Source organism: Acinonyx jubatus, chromosome C2 (genome assembly GCF_027475565.1).
Source record: "Acinonyx jubatus isolate Ajub_Pintada_27869175 chromosome C2, VMU_Ajub_asm_v1.0, whole genome shotgun sequence".
Lineage (NCBI taxonomy): Eukaryota > Metazoa > Chordata > Mammalia > Carnivora > Felidae > Acinonyx > Acinonyx jubatus.
Genome location: NC_069384.1, coordinates 147,554,366 through 147,578,387, shown reverse-complemented (window position 1 = coordinate 147,578,387; position 24,022 = coordinate 147,554,366). Strand labels below are relative to the sequence as shown.

General features: G+C 47.4%; 1 protein-coding gene across 12 annotated transcripts in view; it reads right to left on the bottom strand.

The window, feature by feature from the left end:
- ULK4 (unc-51 like kinase 4) overlaps window positions 1-24,022 on the bottom strand; it is a 571,462-nt gene that overhangs the window by 60,219 nt on the left and 487,221 nt on the right. The window contains exon 36 of one of the 12 annotated variants that reach the window (XM_053221606.1): window positions 6,368-6,754. The exons of 10 other annotated variants lie outside the window; for them this stretch is intronic. In XM_053221606.1, coding sequence (XP_053077581.1) covers window positions 6,641-6,754 — 114 coding nt within the window. In that variant the 3' untranslated portion in view covers window positions 6,368-6,640. Of the gene's footprint in view, window positions 1-6,367; window positions 6,755-22,024; window positions 22,169-24,022 lie in introns of those variants that run through there. One more of the 12 variants, XM_053221613.1, reaches the window with a different exon arrangement.

The following is a 24,022-nucleotide window of genomic DNA, read 5'->3' as shown; positions in this document are numbered from 1 at the left end:
CGATGGCCCAGGGGGGCCAGGCTGGTGGCGAGGACGCCTGTGAGGTTGCTGGGAGGGCCCCTCTCCTCCCCCAGTCCAATCCCACTTGTAGACGGTGTGTCAAAGGCGGAGGGGTACCCCGGCCTAGGCTCGGGGTACTGAGATTGCAGGTACTCTGCAGCATGAAGAAGGCGGCCCGTTCTCTGCCTTTCAACTCAGGGAACAGGTTCTGAGACTCTGGTGAGCCCGCCCTGTGTTAGGGCCGCAAGGAGGCACAAAGAAGATGCAGGCCTGGCCCCTGGGAAGGAGTCTTCAAGCCAGTGTCACTACACTACCTATCATTCAATAGTTCTTAATCAATCCTCCGCTGAATATGACAGCTACGCTGAGCGAGGGGACGGTTGAGTATCTGTTCCATTTATGAGATCCTGTATTAAAGTCAATGCATTTATTGAGGGCCTGCTCCATGCAAGAGCTATACAAAGGCATGTAAGAAAACATCCCTGCCTTAATTTGGCAGGGAGAGTAGACAGGAAAAGGTTCATAGGAACTCAAGAATCACAGAAGACAGGCTCGGGAACGCTATTAGGTACAGAGGATTAAGAGCCCGTTAGGGGAGTGTCCACTCCTTCAGCAGACAGAGGGCTGACAGAGACAGGGGGAAACTGGGAAAGTGGAAAGAACAATGGGGGAAGACACAAGCAAAAGCCAAGGTTGAGAAGGCGAAGGGCCCCTCTCTCTCTGGGACTCTCCCTGCCAGTATTTTTCTCTTTCTCTCCTGGAGGGCCATATAAAGGCATTTTCCTCTTTCATCTTGTACATTATGATCCTAGGAGGGGTCTCCTCGGCTTCTCTTGTTTTCCAACTACCATCTCATGACAAACGACGCATGTTTCACTCTTGCGTGGAGAAGTGTTGTACCAAAATATTAGGTTGGAAAAAAAAATTAGCACCACAAGAGTAAAAACAAATGATCACCTTTCCAAAGGAGATAATTACCCAGCCAAATGAGATCATCTGCACTGGGAGGGACCAGTCGGACTTGTTGGGGTGAGAGAATGCCCCTCATTTCTTCCTGGCACAACCTACAATTTTCTGATGGTTTGGGTGATACGCTTTTCATTAAAGTACGGCTTGACACTGGTCTCTCAGTCTCTGGTGACCATGAGATGAGTGCGACGGCGATATTTTCCCGAGAAGCCCCAAGGTAAATCCCTCTTTTCAAAAAGTGACAGTATCAGTTAGGTCACTCAGAAAAGTGAGGACGTCTGAAAGTCCGGGAGGTGGGGGTGTCCCGGGGACCTTGAAGAATTAAGACGAAGTACAAGTTAGACAGACTAGGGGCTGAGCCAACTTTTCAAAAAATACTTATACTTAAATATAAATTATTAATTGGTTTCCTAGAAGAAAGAGAAGAGTTAAACTCTAACTAAATATAAGGAAGAAATCAGATTTTACATTATTATGCAAAGCAGACACTTTCAATGCAAATACTTATCCATTCAGTAAATTCTAGAATTTATGTTATTGTCTTGGGTTGAAAATGGTTTTCAGGACACAGAAATTGCATGTGAGAAGCCCCTGGCACTAAAAGAGCTGTTTTTAATGAAAGAATGGATTTTATAATATGTATGTATATAAAAAATGGATATCAGGGGCTCTTGGGTGGCTCAGTCAGTTGGGTGTCTGACTTCAGCTCAGGGCATGATCTCGGGGTTCGTGAGTTCGAGTTCCGCATCGGGCTCTGTGCTGACAGCTCAGAGCCTGGAGCCTGCTTCAGATTCCGTGTCTCCCTCTGTCTCTGCCCTTCTCCTGCTTGCACTGTGCCTCTCTCTTTCTCTCTCAAAAATAAGTAAACATTAAAAAAAAAGTTTTAATGGACAACATATATTGTATGTATACATAACTCTGTGTGTATATATATATATATATATATATATATATACACACACACATGTGTATATGCATATATCTGTATAAACATAAAGTAATGCATTTATATATGTAATAAAATAAAGCCAGGTCTTAGTCATGGCCCAGTGAAAATCCGTGGACACGATGACTGGGCTCCAGCCCTCCCCCCGCCGAGTGCAGCATGGGCTCCCTGAGGACAGACTGCTCTGATCTGTTCTCCCATTCTCTCTGCAGGCTGCCCATCCCCAGCCTTCTGACCGTGAGAAGTACCAGTCCCCTTCACAAATCAACATGGACAACTCTTCAAATTCGATTCTCGGGTACAAGTTCATAGCTAATTCCTGCAAGAATCTCATTATTAACTGAAGCATAATTTAGAATCTGTGATTGAAATGCCCGCCTGCTACAGTCCCCAGCTTTCCTCTTCAACTAGATTACCCTACGGTTGTTGGGAAATGTATTAAGTGCAAGCTAAATAAAGTTACATTTACATGCTTGGATATACACAAGACTACACATGTAGTAGAATGGTATTATATGCTATCTCCCGTTTGGAAAGGGGAAAAAGAAAAACATTAGGTCAATGGCAGACGTAATGCAATAGAAGCTTACAGTCAATAGGATACATGCTTGGGGGCTTTGGAATAAAAGGAAAAGCTCACACAAAATGTGTATTTTGATGGTCACGTGCAAAGTCTGTTTTCCAGATGTTTTGAGCTGTTTGTAATGAAGTTTCTCTTCTCTCTCCCTAAGTCATGTTACCCTGATTGGTGAGAATGGACAGTTTAACTAGGTCAAGGCCTATTAGAAATGGTCGTCTTTGACAGTGTCTGGTGCTTTGGGAGGGACATAGAAAACAGGGGTACCATTCACCAGACTATCATCCAGAGGGACCACTGACCCAGAGGCCAGCCCCTTCTCAGCCCATCAAGAGCAGGGTCCCTAGACCATGGTGGCAAATACTTTATGTAAGGGCTCTAAATTGAATGCAGTCTCTTGACCAAGTAGTTTAGGAGTAGTTCTATAAAACAGGTCAGTGGCGCGCCTGGGTGGCTCAGTCGCTTGAGCGTCCAACTTCAACTCAGGTCATGATCTCATGGTTTATGAGTTCAAGATCTGCGTCAGCCTCTGTGCTGACAGCTCAGAGCCTGAAGCCTGCTTCAGATTCCGTGTCTCCCTCTTTCTCTGCCCCTCCCCTGCTCATGTACGCGCTCTCAAAAATAAATAAACATTAAAAAATAAATAAAAATAATCAGCAAAACTAAAAGGCAACCAACGGAATTGGAGAAGATATTTGCAGACGACATATCAGATAAAGGGTTAGTGTCCAAAATCTATAAAGAACTTATCAAACTCAACACCCAAAAAACAAATAATCCGGTGAAGAAATGGGCAAAAGACATGAATAGACACTTCTTCAGAGAAGACATCCAGATGGCCAACCGACAGTGAAAAAATGCTCAACATCACTCATCATCAGGGAAATACAAATCAAAACCACAATGAGATACCACCCCACACCTGTCAGAATGGCTAACATTAACAACTCAGGCAACAACGATGTTGCCAATGATGTGGAGAAAGAGAATCTCTTTGCACTGCTGGTGGGAATGCAAACTGGTGCAGCCACTCTGGAAAACAGTATGGAGCTTCCTCAAAAAACTAAAAACAGAACTACCCTACAACCCAGCAACTGCATTACTAGGCATTTATCCATGGGATACAGGTGTGCTGTTTCAAAGGGACACATGCACCCCCATGTTGATAGCAGCACTATCCACAATAGCCAAAGTATGGAAAGAGCCCAAATGTCCATCGATGGATGAATGGATAAAGAACATGCACACGCGCACACGCACGCACGCACGCACGCACACACACACACACAATGGAGTATTACTCAGCAATCAAAAAGAACGAAATCTTGCCATTTGCAACTACGTGGATGGAACTAGAGGGTATTATGCGAAGTGAAATCAGAGAAAGACAAATATCATACGACTTCACTCATATGAGGACTTTAAGACACAAAACAGATGAACATAAGGGAAGGGAAGAAGAAGAATATAAAAATAGGGAGGGGGACAACACATAAGAGACCCTTAAATATGGAGAACAAACAGAGGGTTACTGGAGGGGCTGTGGGAGGGGGATGGGCTAAATGGGTAAGGGGCATTAAGGAATCATTGTTGCACTATTTGCTAACTTGGATGTGAATTTAAAAAATTAAAATTAATCAATTAGTTAATTAATTAAAAAAAAAAACACAGGTCCCTGTTTGATAACATTGCATTTATATGTTAGGATCTCTGTCTTGGTGTTTCCAACCTCTGGATAAGGTAGACCAGCACATTGCTTCGGGATGAGTTATTTAATTTAGTTTTTGGTGAAATGAGGGGGAAAAAAAGAGGTTTGGAAACAAACCCGTGGCTTCTAGGAAGGAAAGCATATGGATGATCCAGTGGTCGCTGCATTTACCCTCCCATTTTTAGCAATGTTTAAGAAGGTATCTTGACGGACAAAGGCCACAGAACACTTTGTTCAGAAGCAAACTGCGCCAAATCCCCGGTCTCTTTAACTTAGCTCATTATATCAAGTGCACTTTCTAGTCAGGCCGAAAAATTGCCTCAATGACCACTTATAATCCGCTTTCCCTTTACACATTTTTCTCACATTTCCTTGTCGAGTCTGTACTTCCCTTCACGGCCATTTGCTGTTACAGCGGCACCAGGTCACTGGCTACCTGTCTTCTCTGTCGTCTCTGTAACCCACACCCCTCCGGGACTCACTAAGAGAAGCTGCTTCACAATTCCTAATTATTAACATAATTAACACCTTTTCATTCTAGAAGAGGCCAGTAGTCACCTTTCAAGTGCAGCAATTATGGAAATAAGACGTCCAGATGTGTAGGAATTTCACTACTCCACACCCATTTTAGTGCCAGAGAAGGCCTCGAGGTTTCAGACCCACTGAAGTATGCAATGATGCCAATTAGGAAGATAACTTGTGTTTATGCGGCGCCGTCCTGCCCCACCAGCCTAAAGCAGCCTATCAAGGCATACAATTACCAGTCACATATAAACAGTGACAATATTGGGAACACGAGAGAATCTTTTCAGAAAGGAACATGGGCAGAGGAAACCTCAAGGGCACGTTGGCCCTTCTTTTCCTGTGGAACCGGCTCTCCCGGTGAATCACAGGTGATGGGGCAGAAATGGAGCTGAGGCATCTCCCTTCTTCAAGTCTTTCAGTAAGAGGGACGATACTGACAAGAGATGGAGGCTGGGCATGTCTGAGCCTGAGGCTGGCAAGGACGGTGGGTGTGCCAGATGGTGGAACCCTGGAGGATCCTGGATAGTTTGGGATGCTCACCCTAGGAAGACACACCTGAGCAGGATAAACGTGCAATTCCGAAGCACCTGCTCGTGAATACGATGGGCGGGACGAGGCTCCATGGCAGCAGGTGTGAAAAGATGCTGTTTGCACACTTTGAGTCCACAGAGGGATATGGCCTCTAGAAATGGCCGTGTGACCAGCGGTGCCATTGACCGAAAGCCTGTGTCAGGGTCAGCGGGAGAGCTGGCCGGCTCCGTCCTCCCCTGCCAGACCACAGACAGAGGAGCACATCCACTTCCGCCCGATGCATTTACGGACAAAAGAGACCAGAAAGCTGGAGGGTCTCACGAGCGGAACGTAGCAGATGTAAGACCCTCAGAGAGTAGAGATGTGACTGCAATAAACAGATGCTTCTGGAGTTGGCCTTATTTTATTGCCAGAGAGCAACATGAGATTCCCTTGGTGGAAGCTGGAGGGCCGAAGTTCCATAGAAGGCATACATGGAAATCCAAGATAAAGTCGTGAAAGGTACTGAGCTTCCCGATATGGGATTTGCTCGAACACAAACGGGACCATCCCTCACAGGTGTCAGGTGGAGGGACTGGTGCCCTGGGCACACAGGTGAGGGTGAGGCCTGCGTCTGAGACTCAGCCAAGGACAGCAGGCCCTGCAGAGAAGCAAATATACAGTGCTAACAATTGCAAGACCATGGCCAAGTTCTTCCGTGGGGTCAGACACACAATCCTCCTCGGTTCCCTGTTCCTTTATTTTACCGCTCAAGAAAACCTGTTTTAATTAACACGGAGTGAAATGGACTTTTCTGTGGTTTGTTCTACGAATTCTGGCATGAAAATTACATGTTCACCCCTGCCACCATCCTGATCCAGAACGGTTCCATCGCCAGAGACGATCCCCCTCTGCTGTCCTCTTTCCCAAACCCTGGTAACCCGTGATGTCTCTCTGCTGTCCCTACAGGGAGGGTGTTCTGAGAGTGTCAGGTAAATGGAATCATACCGTATGTAACTTCCGGACACTGGCCTCTTTCATTCAGCACAATGTTTCTGAGATCCACCCAAGCTGCTGTGTATCAACAGTCCAAATTTCTTTTTTTTTTAATTTTTTAATGCTTATTTATTTTTGAGAGAGACAGAGAGAGGGTGAGACGGGGAGGGGCAGAGAGAGAGGGAGACACAGAATCCGAAGCAGGCTCCAGGCTCCGAGCTGTCAGCACACGGCCCGGCACGGGGCCTCACCTCACGAACCACCAGACCATGACCCGAGCCGAAGTCAGAGGCTCAGCCGACTGAGCCACTCAGGTGCCCCGCAACAGTCCAAATTTTTAAACAGAGGGTAAGGAGGGACTTCAATGGGCTAGGATGGCTCCTTTGAAATCTCTGTTTCTTCAGATGTTCTAAACTTTTTTGGCTCTATCTGGCAAGCAGTGAATCCAGTTTAAGGAAATCATAGGATTTAGTGCCTTTAGTGATCTTTCTCTTTCCACTGGTGTTTCAACGAAATATGAAGTCTAAAAAAAAAAAACAACAAAGTCCATGCTCACTATAAAAAACCCAATGCTAGGCATGAACACATACAAGCATGGCTAAGAGAATGGAATCTTTCCTCTATAGCTCTCACCTTTCCAGGGATACACTATTAATGGTTTGATGCCTATTCCTTATAGACTTGTTTCTAAACTTAGTCATGTCTATTCAGTATTCACAAAAATGGGATATTATTATAAGCACAGTTGTGTAACCTGGTACCATAAACATCTTCTCCCATCAATACGATATGGTTCTACCACAACATTTTTAAGAACTGCATAGTATTCTATTATACAGATGGACCAACATTTACATAATAGGTCCCTATGGATGAACGTTTAGGTTATTTCCTAGTTTTCACTAACATAATATACCAATAAATGCCTTTATTTATATATATGTTAGGGTTTTGAACCATTTGAATGAAAAAATAGAGCTCTTCACAAAAAAGGGTATTCACTGTAAGAGGATATTAGATTTGACAGATGGTGTTGCATTAGGGAACAAAAATATAGAAACATACTGGATTATTAAAATATAAGCACCAGAATTCAAGTTCCCTAATTTGTGTGAGCATGAAGACGTTTCAGATTAATATCACATTAACTGGCCCTACCTCCACAGGCCCCGTGTTTCCTCTTTGGACAGTTAAATGTGTTTCTCCCCTGAAGCTAAGAGCTGTTTCCTGCCACAGATTTCACAATCCTGCTGTCGCTGAGCTTTCTGGACTCAGCGTACTGGAGTCAATGTCAGAGATCAGAACTGGCCAGCACGAGGACGTTCTGCATCTCTAATCCCTACATGCCTATTTCCCCCTTGTTCCATTCAATCAACTTCTGCCAGCTTCTCCCTACCCCAAAGCATCTTGATTTTGCTTTCCCAGGGAAACTGGCCCTATACTGACTTCTTTTTATGAGTTTTATAAATTATCTGACGATTGGAGCACATTTGGACATTTCCCAAGGCTGGCCACTGCTCACAAGCTATCCTGATTGCTCAGGCAATGCTTACCTAGGCAGTTCTCATAGGCAAAACCACTAAGGTTCGGTGTAACTTTTCTCCTACTGTTCTATACACCCATCCAGGAATGAGGCTTCAGGGACCAGAGCTGGGCAGGGACAAGCAACGATTCTGTTAAGAGGCAGGTGATTATCAAGGTAAAGACTACGGAGTGAGAGGCCCAGAGCCAAGCCACAGACTAAGACGTCTGTTCACCCCCAAGTCACCTAAAAGCTCCAAAGAACCCTCTGCCCCCAGAATTCCATGGCTTAAAGGACTTTTATGCCCACAATTTCCCTTCAGCAGTTCTGGTCCACCCATGACCACGGAAGGAGTCTGGGGTTCTGGACTTTTGCTAAGCCCTGCTGTTATGCTCACAGTGGCTACCGAGGTCAGAAAGAAAGGAGGAGTGAGGAGGCTAAAGGGATACCAGGAGGAGTGGCCCATCTCTGCCCGTCTGGGAGTGGGGGGGATGGGGGCCGAAGGGGCGGTGTCCCTGAGCTCTGGAGCCCAGCACCTGCCATGTCAGTTTCCCAAAGACTAAAGGGTCTACTCATGTAACATGTGTGTGTATACACACACACACACACACACACACACACACACACACACACACCTCCCACAAAAACACTGAACCAGCCTCAGGTCCCTGCTCTTGGGCTATCACCCTTTCAGGCACAGTAGCCATTTGGGTGAAAGAAGGGAGTTACCCTCAGACTGCCTGAGGTATCGGTTAGCTCTGCGGGTCAGGCCTGCAACCATTCATTAAGGGTAAGAGACCTAGTTAGTTCCAAATGCATCAGGCAGGGCTGTCTCCCTGGGGGCGGGGAGCTGCTTTGGGCCAACAATTGAGGAAATGGCAGGGCAATGATGCACGTAAGGGACTCGTCAAGAGAGCAGCACCATTTGGGCAAATCAATTCAAACTGGGCATGTGTCCCCAGATTCTTGACAGCTAATCTACTCTAATTATCGAAAGAAAATGGAGTGTTCTTGGGTTAATAATGTCTGCAATTATAGAATAAAACCTGATCTTTAAAAAAAAAAATAGTAAAAACATGAAGGAAAATGTCTACCTACGGTTATTCTTAGGCTTTTTGTCTTCTGTTCACATCTCCAACCCCAGGGTAACAAAAGTGTCACAAAGTCATTGAGGATCCCTCAGTTTCTCCTTTTTCTATATTTACCTACACATTTTCTTAAGCATTTTACAGATTCAAAGTAAAAATGAACATTTTCTCTGCATTCCACCTTCCTCCTCACTCACAACATTGGTGCCAAATGTGCAACTTCGGAAGTTGTTGGAGACAAATTTCTTAACACTTTGTTTTCCCCATTTGGACTTAATGAGAGTTCCCCAATAATTGCACTCATCTCTGTTTGACTCTCAATAACTTCAGATTGTTCCTTAGTGCCTTATAAGGAATAACTGATCAATAAATACGCAGTAATACAGAATGAGTAGACATATGATTAAAGAAGAAAATGCACCAAAATTATAGCCAACAATTTATCTGGGATTATGGTATAGTTTTTCTTTCCTCTTAAATGTCTTTCCAAGTTTTCTATCAGTTAAAATAAATAGCTTTTAAAAATAAAATAAGATAAAACAAAACGTAAAGATGTACCCACATTTCCATTTCAAAGCTGATCTATCCCAAAAGCCATCCATTACAAACCTGAGCTGGGGCCATATCAACATTTGTCAATTCCAATCAATCGTTCACATGATTTAAAAAAAAAAATTCTCGAAGACAGTCAAGTCCCAGCAAGAATTAACTTGATTGCATCATGGATAATGACACCAGTGGTGCAAAAGGACAGTATTTAGAACATCCCATCTTCCCAATGACAGTCTTGGTTGGAAGCCAGGACTAAGCCTGCACTATGCTGCTTGGATGGCCAGATGGTAGGCAAGGCAAGAGAGTTTAAGATCCTTTCTTTAACAAGGTTGGCACCAACCTTTAACTTTATAATCAATCTTTAAACATACTTTCTAGTCATCTCATCTGGAATTTCTGAAACATTTTTCAAGCACAGCGTTGTGCACGGAGATCCAGAAGGCAGGTGGATAACACACTTCTGAATAACTTAAGCACAGCCGTGACAAATCCAGGCAACGTGAGAAAGAATCTTTCTAGAAGGTTCCATCTCAGACATCAGAGAGATGTCATCGCCCTCTGTCACTGCCGCAGTCTGGAAGGGCCTGTGTGGAGGAGGGGGCCCCTCAGCTCCCCCTGATATTAAGTTAGCTTAACACCATCCAGAGATATTTTGGATCAATTCACTGAATGGAATCATACAGACAAGTGTAAGCCGGATAATTTCAAACCACAAACTGATCGCCAGTGGGATCCACAGAAGTTGATGCTACAACAGCAAAGCCCGACGGTGCACACGGCCTCCAAAGACACTCATTCGCAGAGGAGAATTCGCAGAGCTCACAGAAATGCGCTCCGTAGTTCCTGCTCATTTCTGTGACTGTGAGACTCTCCACATCCTCTTCAATGGGGATGCACCAAAAATCCCAGAAAATTTGGTGCAGAGAAGTTAGATACACAATCCGAACGGGGGGCTCTATGTGGGGCGTGTGCTTGGGGAAAGAGCTGAAATCAGTAGATGTTGCCACCAGCCTTGGCCTGCGTTCCTCTTTCTTTGTCTTGGTGTCTGGGATTTTTTTTTTCTTCTAATTCTGAAATCTTTCCTATCTTACCTAAGGGTAACTAAGAATAGTGCCGTCTTATGATGATGTTTATTTTGGTCTAAGACAGTTCTTGCAGCTCCCTTCTGTCATCCACGCAGGGTTAGATATGAGCTGTTTCACTTTCCATCTGTTTGCGACACAGGACATAGAGACAGGGTTGGGATGCTGGCTATTCAGGACAGGCACGGTGTGAAATAAACCAGGATTGGCAAACCTGGTGGCTCCTGAGGAGGCAGCATTAAGGATTCCGGCTCCTGGGCACCATGACTGAACACTGTGATTCGGCCGCTCTGGGGTCTTCAGGACTCCGTAGCAGCTGGGCCACGGACCGGCACTTGGGAATTCCCGATCTAAATGGAATACTTCGTGCTGTGTTACTAATGCTTCCAGGCCTGGCTTTCTCATTTTAGCGACCAGGGGCTATTTATTATAAGATGTTACGATCTTGAGAGGAGAATACAAGTTCGCAGGACAGGACAACTCAGGAAAAACCCCACACGCGCTGGCAAAACTGAGGGTAGGGAAAGGTCACGTTTGCAAAATTGCTTCTTCCCCTCTCCTCCTTTATTAGAAGCGTGTTGCCATGGTGACGTGAAGAGGGCTGAACTTGGAGGTCCGTGAAAGGCGCTGCAAATTGGAGAAGGCTTAACCTATAGGAACCGTTGCTAAAATTATTTTTGTGAATGGAGTTGAGAGGCCGCCCCATCTACTCTCACGCGGAGGCCTGTTGAATCTCTTGAGGGTCCTTCCACTGGCCACTTGGCTCTTTGTTTCCCTCTGTCGTGCTGAGGGGATCCCAAGCCTTGGCGCCACAGAAGGAGCGTCTCATGTGATATCCTGGGTTCCTTCCGGCTGTACATTTCTGGACCTCTACAGTGACTTCGGGGCATTTTTTAGGGGTTCCTTTTCTGTTTAGGGCATGAAAATGTAGAAATATAAACTCATATATAGAGAGATGTATTTTTCAAATCGGTGCACCTGCTTTAAGCGTCTTTAGAGGTTTCCTGCTTGTCCATGAAGACACAGAACAGTGAGCCGTGGGGAGCAACCCGGATACAGCTCTGAAGGTGCTTGTCGCTCAGCCCTCCTCCGCTGCCACCCCTCCACTTCCACGCACGCTCCACGGAAGTCCCCTTGTGTGGCCGCATATCATCTACTAAACAAAGAACCAATTCTGGGTCTTTGAAGTTTACTGCCTAAAGATAGATATCTGCGATGTATGTATTAATAACGAGAATGGATTTGAAGGTTTACGGAAAAGAATTAACTACATATAGTAGAAAAAAAAAGAAAGAAAAGAAAAAGTTTCGTGTTTAATTAACTTTTGTTTTAACTCATCCTTTGAAGGGGGTGCAAATAAAGAAGACTCAGACAGGGGCGCCTGGGTGGCTCAGTCGGTTAAGCGTCCAACTTCAGCTGAGGTCACGATCTCGCAGTCCGTGAGTTCGAGCCCTGCGTCGGGCTCTGGGCTAATGGCTCAGAGCCTGGAGCCTGCTTCCCATTCTGTGTCTCCCTCTCTCTGCCCCTCCCCCATTCATGCTCTGTCTCTCTCTGTCTCAAAAATAAATAAACGTTAAAAAATTTTTTTTTTTTTAAAAAAAGAAGACTCAGACAAAGAGGGAAGGAAAAACCGAACAGTAAAAAACGACCGGGACTCTGGAATGTCATGGCTAGAGGGGAAAGGGACAGTCAACATGATGGCTCATTTCCATGGGACCAAGAAGTTAAGGCAGGATGAAAAATTGTTTCTGAAGTTTACTTATTTATTTAGAGAAAGAGAGTCGGGGAGGGGCAGAGAGAGAGAGAGAGAGAGAGAAAGAATCCCAAGCAGGCTCCATGCTGTCAGCACAGAACCGGATGCGGGGCTTGAACCCACAAAGCTGTAAGTTCTTGACCTGAGCTGAAATAAAGAGTCAGACGCTTAACTAAGTCACCCAGGTGCCCCCAGGGTGAAAAGTTCTAACGTAGAAGGTGAAAGAAAGGGCGACAAAGGTAAATTGATATTTATATGAAACTGCTGGTTATACAAGTGAGAGAAACAAAACCTGGACAATTCTAAATGGATTTTTAAAAGGTGCTTTTTTTTAAATGATAGCACCCGATTATTTCTTCATAATAATGTTCTTATGCAAGACAAGTAGAGCGGATAATTAAATCATGACACAACAGTATTACATATACTCATTAAGAGTGGAGTCTTAAGTTAGCTTAATTTGAGTCAGGAGCTAAGGCACAGGTCTTTAACGCTGGTTAACTTCACAGGAAGACGACCTGTGTGTAAAGAATCACATTTCCTGACTTGGGACTGAAAACCTGGTGTTAAAAGTAATCAGCAACTTTGAATATTTATCAAAATCCATATTTTCATGTATTTAATGGATCCCTAACAAGTAAGGTAAGAATACCTTCATCTTTGCATCATCAAGTTTAATGAGATTGGAAATTATTAAAATAGGTCTTGGTGGTAGCTGATGCTTCTTGGGAACACCCTAAAAATGTAAGAGATCGTAAGACAAAATGAAAGTCTTTTGCCCTTTGCAAAAAAAAATCACACCACTAATGACGCAAAGGCATAAGAAAATTGGGGCCTGTGCTGAATGTAAGCAAAGAACTATTTTGTTGAAGAGCGCTGTGCATAATGTTAACCTACACCATGGAATTGGCTACTGCAAGACGGGTGTGTCCCAAAGGCATAAAATTTAAGGGAGTCTGGCGTCAGAAGTGCGAGGGCAGAAAGAATGTAGTGGTCTTTGAGCCTCACTGACTCTGTCATCTGAAATCATTTCTTATTTTAGATATTTAAAAACGGCCCATCCCAAGGCTCTAAGGAAATATGCAAAGGGTGGAAAGGAACACATCGACATGAGGTCACCCAATACGTGCTTGTAAACAAATACTTCATCGGAAAACAGGAAACACAGCGAACCTCTTCTAGAACACGGCTTGCTGGCAGAGAGGGATGCCCGAGGGGGTGGGGGGCGGGGCAGGAAGCACCAGCTGCGTCAGCTGACTGCGTATACAGTCTCTGCCACGCAGAACATGAGCGCAGCTTCCACCCAGACTCTCTCAGCTCGTCCCGGAGACCAGGCGGACTGTTCGCGGGAAAACCACCACGGTATCGAAATCGCCACTGGAGGAAAACACTCTCTGTACAAGAGAGAACAACCGGCAAGAGCTCTAGGAAAACGGAATGCACCGAAGGCTCCTCCATATGAAGTCCAAAGCCAGGAAAGGATGGTGTGGTCGAACTTCAGCCCCTTCCGAAACTTCCTCCAATGTTACTGGGGTCCAGCTTAGGAAAGCGACTGGTGAGAGGGGCGTGCCTTGGACTTCTGTCCCGCGTACCTTGTGCACTCGCGCGGACATTCACTTCTCCTCCCCAGCTTTCGAGATCAAGGAGTCAATGCAGGAGAGAACTTGCTGGGAGAGGCAGGCGCCGGGCTGACTCAAAGGTGCAGGAGAAATTTCAGGCCAGTCGACATCCACTCCCCTTTACAAATGCCCACGGTCAATCCCTCCTTTGATGGCTCCGCTAACCCCCTCAGGTAGGTCTCCAGCACCGGCACTTACAGAGCCTGGCACTGGCTGGTACCCGGCAGGACTAGGCTCCGGGAGGCAGGAGAGGCCATCCACCCCGGCGTCCGCACATGGCATGCACTGCACGGGAAGCCATGGTTTGCAGCCCCACTGCCAGTAACTGCCTGTAGCGCCATGGAGCTGTCTGAACCAACCTGGCGCTCTGCTTCCTCATTCTGGGAACAGGGAAAGGGCTGCACTGTGGCTCCAAACCAACATACTGAGGAGGCCGATGATATGAACTCTGTACGAGGAGTGCTCTGCAAACCAAAATACTAAGGACGTCAATATGAATTCTGTATGAGCAGTGCTCTGCAAACCAACACACTAAGGATGCCAATGATACGAACTTTGTACGAGGAGTGCTCTGCAAACCAACATACTAAGGATGCCGATGATACGAACTCTGTATGAGGAGTGCTCTGCAAACCAACATACTGAGGACGCCGATGATACGAACTTTGTACGAGGAGTGCTCTGCAAACCAACATACTGAGGACGCCGATGATATGAACTTTATATGAGTGGTGCTCTGCAAACCAACATACTAAGGGCGCTGCTGATATTAGCTCTGTACAAAGAGTGCTCTGCAAACCAACATACTGAGGACACCGATGATATTAACTCTGTATGATATTAACTCTGTACGAGGAGTGCTCTGCAAACCAAACTACTAAGGACATCAATATGCATTCTGTATGAGTGGTGCTCTGCAAACCAACATACTGAGGACGCTGATTATACGAACTTTGTACGAGGAGTGCTCTGCAAACCAACATACTGAGGACGCCAATGATATGAACTTTGTACGAGGAGTGCTCTGCAAATCAATATACTAAGGATGCCGATGATATTAACTCTGCACGAGGAGTGCTCTGCAAACCAACACACTAAGGGCACTGATGATATTAGCTCTGTACAAAGAGTGCTCTACAAACCAACATACTGAGGATGCTGATGATATGAACTTTGTACGAGGAGTGCTCTGCAAACCAATATACTAAGGGCACTGATGATATGAACTTTGTACGAGGAGTGCTCTGCAAACCAATATACTAAGGGCACTGATGATATTAGTTAGCTCTGTACAAAGAGTGCTCTGCAAACCAACATACTGAGGATGCCGATGAAATGAACTCTGTACGAGGAGTGCTCTGCAAACCACCATACTGAGGACACCGATGATATGAACTCTGTACGAGGAGTGCTCTGCAAACCAATATACTAAGGGCACTGATGATATTAGCTCTGTACGAAGAGTGCTCTGCAAACCAACACACTAAGGATGCCAATGATACGAACTTTGTACGAGGAGTGCTCTGCAAACCAACATACTAAGGATGCCAATGATACGAACTTTGTACGAGGAGTGCTCTGCAAACCAACATACTAAGGATGCCGATGATACGAACTCTGTATGAGGAGTGCTCTGCAAACCAACATACTGAGGACGCCGATGATACGAACTTTGTACGAGGAGTGCTCTGCAAACCAACATACTGAGGATGCCGATGATATTAACTCTACGAGGAGTGCTCTGCAGCCCATGCTCGTCAAATCTCTTACTGCACCATCACACCATCTTTCTACCTGTTTCTCAGTCCTGTTTTCTGGATGGGGAAACTGAGGCTTAGAGAGAATGCATGTACATAATGAGTCAACTGCAAATCCACATCTTACTCAAAACCCCGATGAGGACTCCATTTTTATTTCGAATTTTACATTTCTGGGCTCTGAAAGTGCTACTATACAGTGTATCTTTTTCATGTTTATTTAAAAATAGACAGAGGCCCCTGAATGGCTCGGGCATGAAGTGTCTGACTCTGGATTTTGGCTCAGGTCATGATCTCACGGTTCATGGGACTGAGCCCTGTCTTGGGCTCTGCACTTAACGGCACATGGAGCCTGCTTAGGATTCATTCTCTCTCTCTGTCTCTCTCTCTCTCTCTCAAAACAAACAAACAACCTTAAAAAAGACCACTTTGGTAAAATAAAATGGATGCTGTTTTGACAGGCTCCTCGCATGGCTGGGGGCGGGAAGGAGTTCAGGAGCAGGAGTCACCGCCATCCCCCTCGGTCACTGCTGCAGGCTGGCCTGTGTGGAGGAGGGGGCTCCTCAGTTCCCCCGTCCCGCAAAGTGGGATGAGGGAAGGGCTGACCACCTGCGGGGCAGGTCACCACTAACTGCTCTCTGCCAGATGGGGACAAAGAGCACGCACACACACACGCACACGCACACACACAGTATTCCGGGGTCCTACGACCCACAGTTCACCATCGTCATCACCACCAACTGAACCTGCTTGACACTTTACAGTTTACGACGCACCCTTTTCGTGGTGAGCTGAGATGTTGCGTCCTCATTTCGAAAGGTGGGATTTTCAAAGCCACTCAGCGGCCGAATCAGCCTCAACCACAGACAGTTCCTCTCCCACTGCGTGGGCCCTGGGCTCAGCCCTCTGGGTCTGCCGTCCTGATAGGGATCCCAGGATCTCGGGCAGCTCTGCGAGGAGGGCGCAGAGAGAGCCCTGGGGAGGGTGCGTGAGCCTCTCTGTCCAGCCTCGTCCCTGGAAGCCGGAGGGGAAGATGAGGGGCTGATCAAGTTCTCCGAGCCCCACACTCTCTCTTCTCTCAAAGGCAGAGAGCTTTCTCAAATGGAGCAAAGCAATTTCTTTGCCAAGAGAGCTTTCATGTTCACCTTCAGAACAGCATTTCTGCTCTGCAGAGAGCCAAAAAGAGGAACACCTTCCCTGAAAGAAAATAAATAAGGAGAGAGAAAGTATCTAGGGCCCCAATTTTCCCCCAATAGGATCTGAGTGCCTGGCACCTGGGATTCAGTTTCCCCCACCTCTCCCCCCACCCTTGGCCCCCCAAACAATGACGCAGGTGTGGGGAGGCTGCTGCAGAGGCCGACAACGTGGCGCGCTCCCTCTCTAGCACCCCCAGGAGAGTTCCGGGTGCTGGAGAAGAAACACCACCCCTTAGTTTCTGGGTTACGTGGGGGCCTTAGGAGCCGGCCGTGCCCGTGAGTAGCTCTCTTGATGTGAACACGTGCCACAGACCACCCACCCCCCTCCTAAGACTCTGCAGACTGCCGCTAAAATGCCAGTGTGATCAGACAGAATAAAAACCATTATGAGGGGCGCCTGGGGGGCTCAGTCGGTTGAGCGTCCGACTTCGGCTCGGGTCGTGATCTCACGGTTCGTGGGTTCGAGCCCCGCGTCGGGCTCCGTGCTGACAGCTCAGAGCCTGGAGCCTGCTTCGGATTCTGGGTGTCCTCCTCTCTCTGCCCCTCCCCTGCTTGTGCTCTCTCTCTGTCTCTCAATAATAAATAAACGTTAAAAAAAAACAAAAAAAAAACCATTATGAGAAAAATCCCAGTCGCCTGGACGTAATGTACCAGGAAGCCATCGAGTGCCCGAGGGGGACTCCAGGGAAGAGACACCATGTACTTTGGGAAAAGAGCAGCGAGGTAGGGGTGCCCTCCGTGAGCAGGGACCCGGGGTAAGGTTCTGGGGGACACAGCCAGTCCTCTGCCCAGTGCCCTCGGGGCTCTGTGCGCCCATCCACGGGCCTGCCCCAGCGGCTCGCGTCAGGGGTCTGCCTTCTACCAGTCCCGGGGAGCTGCAAGTGCCTCGGGGTGGCTTGGGCCCATCTCTGAGTCGGAGGGCACGTAGGAAAGCCCAGTCCCCTGGTCTCAGGTGGGGACAAATGCTGAGGTGAAACTTATGTCCAGTGGCCCCATGGAATCAGAATGAAGGCAGCCTCGGTGGGACTCTGCCTGAGGTCCCACTCTCGTTTGGCGTTCGCCCCTTCCACGCCCCACACCTCCACCACCCTCCTTACGAGCTTCCCCTGGGAGCACTTCCTCAATAAACTACTGGCACCCAAATCCTCCCCTCCAGGTGGGCTTCCACAGGACCCCCCCGCCCCCCACCCCCAGGGAACGGGGCTCCCCTGATGAGGCAGGGGCGAGACAGGTCTATATCCACTCTTCAATTTTCACTTCCGGCCTCCTGTAGAACAAAGCTGGGAATTAAAGCTTAGAATCTAGAGTCGTCCGTGCAGCTGGGCGAAAACGGCCCCTTCTGACACAGCAGCTTTGCTCACTTGTGCATTGAATCAAATTCACGGCTAAGGACTCATCTGGTGCCGTTGCCTAACACGTGTGGGCAGAAGGGCTGGAAACGGCTGCTCTTTTTCTCCACGGTGATTAGTATTATTTGCATAAATCTGCAGAGGCACTTGCCACGAAGAAATAAAGTGTCCACCTAAGCGGCGCATGAAAATCGGCATAATGTCAACCAAAAGAGGAGATTAGAAAGGAAAGTGTCGCCAGAAATGTTAGCTTATCCATCTTCATTCTTCCCCTTTAACACTGTTTGCTGCTGCGTATATCACATTTGCATAATTAAATCGCTGGGAGCTTGTGTTTTAATTTGGATGCAAAGTGTGTATTATTTCGACCGTGTAAAAAAATATTTGATGTCTGATTGAGTTTTTGATGCTCACTCTACAAATTACCAAAGACAGAGAAATAGTTTGGTTTTTCCATTCCCTTCCCCTCCCCCCCCCCCCCCCCCCCCGCCCTGCCCCAAGTTATTTGACCATGAAGAGTGTAGATATTACTAGAAGGTTATGGGTAGACTAGTGCACACAGATTTGGGCCTTGAAGGGGCCGTGGGGCGTAGGGGACACGCCCCGGTCAGCCCGCCCGTGTCCCAGGATCTTACTTTGGCTTTGCCACCAGTTTGCCGTGTGATGTTGGGTGGAGGCCATTTCTCTCTTTCTCGTTCAGTTCGAGAAATATCTATTGATGTCTACTCTGGGCCAGTAAGGGACTAACTAGATCTACACTGTCCAATACGGTAGTGACTAGCCACATGGGGCTATTTAAGTATAAAGCTAAATTAATTAAAATTACATAAAATTAACATTCAGTTCCTCAGCTCCACCAGACACGTTTGAAGAGCTCAGCAGCCACCTACTACGATGGTTACTCTATTGGACGGTACAGATCTACAACATTTCCAAGTGGAGAAAGTTCCACTGGACAGTGCTGAGCTAGATGGTCTCTAAGGGTCCCATCTTCGTCTCTAATGTGCTATGATTAAAATGATACAAAAATGAGCCCAAGTTCATACTGGGCTCTGCAGCGCAACGCTGAAGCTTCTGCCATTTTATGGGTGTTCCCCGGGAGGCCTTTACAGACTGGGTGGGGCTGAGGGGCAATCACAGGGGACAGAGGGACAGCTTTCTCCAAATTAGGGCCTCCCAGGAGGAGACAGGCATATGCACAATCAGTTCACCGGTGTGGGGGCTAAGAATGGTTCCTAATCTGAGTACAGGATCGGCCACCTCAAATTTCCAAACGGAAGCCCGTCTGTTATGTCATCCCACTGCTGGGCAAAGCCCAGGCCGCCGTCATAACTGCTGTTCCGTCTGGATCACGTTCTTCAGCACGTGAGTTAATTCTCCCACCAGTGCTGTTGTTACACCATCAAGGTGTTAACACAGGCAGGGCTATGTTTCAGCATAGGCAGCAAGAGAAGAACAGGAAGACTGAACTGGGGTTTACCTTATATGGCCAGCCCCTGGGATGGTGTGAGAGTTTATGTTATTTTTCAACAAATATTCACTTGGGTTTTGCCATGTGGCTTGAGTTGGCCTCACAGGGTAGAGATGTGTCCCATCTCCTTGATCTTGGGCCTGAGCATGTGACTTGATTTGGCCAACGGGGCGTCAGTGGACGAGACACAGGCAGAAGCCTGGAATGTAGTCGCATGATCAGTTTGGACTTCTGTGCTTCACTAGCATGAAAGGACCCACTTCTGGCTGGTTCACTGGCCTTGAGGAGTGGAGCTGAGCTGGATCCACCCTGTGGGCGGGCCGAGCCTACCTGAGCCTAGCCTAGATCGGTGGAACCCAGAGAACCCGCAATCATATGATCAAGAAATAAATGCTTACTGGTGCAACGCGACGAAGCTCAGGGTGGTTTGTTATGTTATTACGTTATTGTGTTAGGTTATTGTGGCAACAGCTGACTGTGACCCATGATGTGAGAAGGGAGGGCCAGGCCTGGTGTGGGGAAAGGACACGGTCTGAGGCTGTGATTTTGGGAAGTAACTGAGCTCTCCTGAGGAGCTGGTCTGGCAGCACCATATTAAGCACGGTGAAGACAGACCAGGTAAGTTATGACAACCACAGACCCACATGGACCGGCAGAAGCCTGCTCAGACCAGAACAGCAACTCAAAAAGGGAAACGTGGATGTTGAAACCACCTCTATCACTAGATTATAACTTTGCTTTCTTTAAATGTTTGTTTATTTTGAGAGAGAAAGAGGGAGAAAGAAGGGGAGGGCCAGAGAGGGGGGAGAGAGAGAATCCCAAGCAGGCTGTCAATGCAGAGCCAAAGGCAGGGCTTGATCTCACAAATCGTGAGATCGTGACCTGAGCTGAAATCAAGAGTGGGACTCCTAACTGACTGAGCCACCCAGGCGCCCCCAGAGCTTTGGTTTCATGAAAGACCTACGTGCCCCAGCAACCCTCGTCAGGCATATTATTTGCCTCTGTTGCAAATCTGTTGTAGCTGTAAGGGAAAGGGGAAGCTGAAACTAACCTCCTTCCTCAAAATCTTCGTTTTTGATCACCAGAGACCCCTGGGCACAAAAGCACCGGCTTGTCGCAGTGTCTACTGTAGGACAGACCCACAAAGCCACACGGGAATGGCAGCCATGAGCTGGGACAAACGACACCACAGCCATCCTGCAGGCTCTGTGGGAGGAAACACCGCTAAGTGGCCCCACGTGTCACTGTCCCGCGAAGGATGATGTTTGTCTCTCAGAGGATCAACACGGGCAACTAGACGAATGGCAGCAAGGTACTTGAGGGTTTGCTTATGCTCTTTTAGAAATGAAACAGACCCTGAAACCTCTGTAGAACTGTCTCCCACAGAAGAACGTTCCCTGAACTGTTCATAAACAAATTTTGCCATATTAAAAGCCAAACAAGCACAAAATTTTAGCTGATGTGTTTCACTTGGGTGATTGGGGGAGAAAACAAGTTTGAATATGGTTTGTGCTAAGATGATGGTTTCATAAAGTTTCTCTGCCCCCGTTTGAGGGCTGGGTCAGCGGTGAGTACAGAATCATATGGGGAGCGCGCATTAATGAGCTGAGGGCCGAGAATCAAATTTCCCTACTTGAGCTGTCGTGCAAGGGGACGGGCTAATGCGCCCAGTCATATCCGAAATGCACAGCCACGGGCTCCTTCACAGCCATGGGCAAGCGTGCACAAGAGACAGGAAGAGGCCTGCCCGCCAAGCTGCTGGACTTGCGCTACAATCGAATGCTTCCCTGCCGCGTCTCTGTGGAGCCCGAGGTTTCTACTAGATTTCCCTTGTCTACGTTGCAATCAAAGCTGATTTAGGGGCTCCTAATAATTAGGATGTTGCTACTGTTATTAGAGCTAACGTCATACAAGAAATACGCAAGCAGCCACTGCCTAATAAAGAGCCAAATGAACAAAAAAGTAAACCACCGAAGGGCTGTGGTCTCGTTTTAATGTGAATCCTCACAGGTTCCCATGGCATTGTAATCGTGTAGAACAATGAATAAGCCTGTGTCACCGTGGAAGCTTCTCCTACAGCCTAACGCTCATTAGCTTTTTCTTTCCCACCCCAGCCAGTGAGGAGACTACTGGGGACAGAATGGGAGTGAGGAGCCACAGCAGGGCTGGTGTGCTCTTCTCTGGGCTTTTACACAGCTCACAGGAAGGACAGCTACTCACCTGGACAGCACTTGGGGCATGTGATATTAGCCTTTGGTGTTTAAACACTTTAAAAAAGATAACACCTGTTGATGCCCGAGTTCGTTAAGTTGGTATAGATTTGCCTGTAGTGTTCTTTCCTCTCACAGCATCACAGCACTGTTGGGAGCTGGGCCAGCTCTGGGGAGAAGGCGAACCTTCTGGCCTCCAGCAACTCATCAGAACCACGCTAAAGCTGGAAGCCCCTCCACGTTCGGGCAAGAGGCAGGGCCTGTAGGAATCAAGGGGCAGTTTCCCTCCACGCTTCCCCGTGATTTGGGGCATGTAAGCCCAGAGATCCTCAGTGGCCCTACACAAAGCACAGATTTAAAAAAAAATTTTTTTTTCAATGTTTATTCATTTTTGAATAAAAGACAGAGAGACAGGGGTGGGGCGGAGAGAGAGGGGGACACACAATCGGAAGCAGGCTCCAGGCTTTGAGCTGTCAGCACAGAGCCCGGCGCAGGGCTCGAACCCATGAACCGCAAGATTATGACCTGAGCCGAAGTCAGGTGCTTAACCAACTGGGCCCCCCAGGCGCCCCGACAAAGCACAGGTCTTGATCCAGCTCCCTCAAGAGGAAGCAAGGAGGGTCCTGTGGGCACCTGGGACTGCACATGGCAACCTTGGTGGCCAGCCTTCTACCCAGGGCCATCTCCTCACCCGACCTCCTGGGCCCACTAGCCTGAGATCTGTAAGGTCTCACCCATGCTCAGGAACTACCCTGTGGGGTCCGGGATGCTTGTGTGCACCACTATCATATGCCCTCCCACGCTGCATTTGTAATAATTTAGCACAAGTCTCTCTTCCCCATCAGGCTTCGAGCTCCTTGTGGGCAAGGGGACTTTACTCAAACTTTACTTCCAGTGCCTGGCTCAATCCCCTGCAGGAATTCAATTCTTTCTCCTCCTCCTTCTTTCCCCTGTCCTTCCTCCCTCTGGATGTTTGGATGTCCTCTATGTGTGCTCTATGCACTCTGCCATAGACCATGCAGTCTACACGGAGGAACTAAACATAACAATGCCATGAAATGCTACAACGGGGTAGGCATAAGATGTTACCCCACGCTAGTCGGAAAAGGCTGTCAGCTGAGACCTACAGAGAGAGCAGGGATGTGCCGTGGGAAGGAGGGGAGGACAGGAGGTGGGGCAGAGACGGAACACGGCTCCAGGTGGAGGGGACAGCTGGAAGGCAAGCAAAAGCACGGCCAATGAGGGTAACTGTTGGTGGCCACAGTGGCCGCGGTGAGAGCACAAAGAGAAGCTATGGAGACTCGCCCATGGGCTTAAGCCAGGCAGTCTGGTGCCTTCCCCAGAGGCTCTTTCCTGCCACCTTCTACATGACCCGCTGCTCTCTAGCAGACACACATCATGACAGTCAGGATTTCATTTTACCTGCCTCTCCAAAGTTCCCAGTGTCGTATTCATGCCTCACAAGGAATGCTAGGCTTCTTCGTAAAGAGCATGAACCCTACCCTTTCCTGCACATTGAGGTCCTTGGTTCTCTTTCTCTGCACAAGGTGAGCTCAGCAAACACTGGCTCTTTTCTTTCTTTTTTTATTCGAGAGAGAGAGAAAAAGAGAGAGAGTGCGCACGCAAGCAGGGGAGAGGGGCAGTGGGAGAGAGAGAGGGAATCTTAAGCAGGCTCCACGCTCGGCATGCAGCCCGACACGGGGCTAGATCCCACAACCCTGGGATCGTGACCTGAGCCAAAACCAAGAGTCGGACGCTCAAATCGACTGAGCCACCCAGGTGCCCCTGGATGTTATTTTCATGGTTGGTGACTTTCCGTAACAACTACAAGATGAATAAGAAGTATTCTTTCGTGTGTGCTGTGGAAAATAAATCTGAAGTAAAATAATTGAAAACCACGCCAGTAAGTAGAGCTCCTATATCCTTGAGTTCTCTTGTTCTAAAATAACTCATTTAAAAAACCATTTGCCAAGTAGTTTTAAGTATACATCATTGAACATGACAAAAGAATGCGAGCCAATCATCTGGATTTGAGGGCTCTGTCACATATAGACTCCTTGCTTTTTCTGATGAGCTTCCAACTTTTCTAATGGCTTAAAAATAACCTATAATACATGAGTCATTACTCAGGATTTATCTTCAAAGAACTCCAATTACAGAATTCAGTCACTAGAATCCCCCCCTTTTAAACA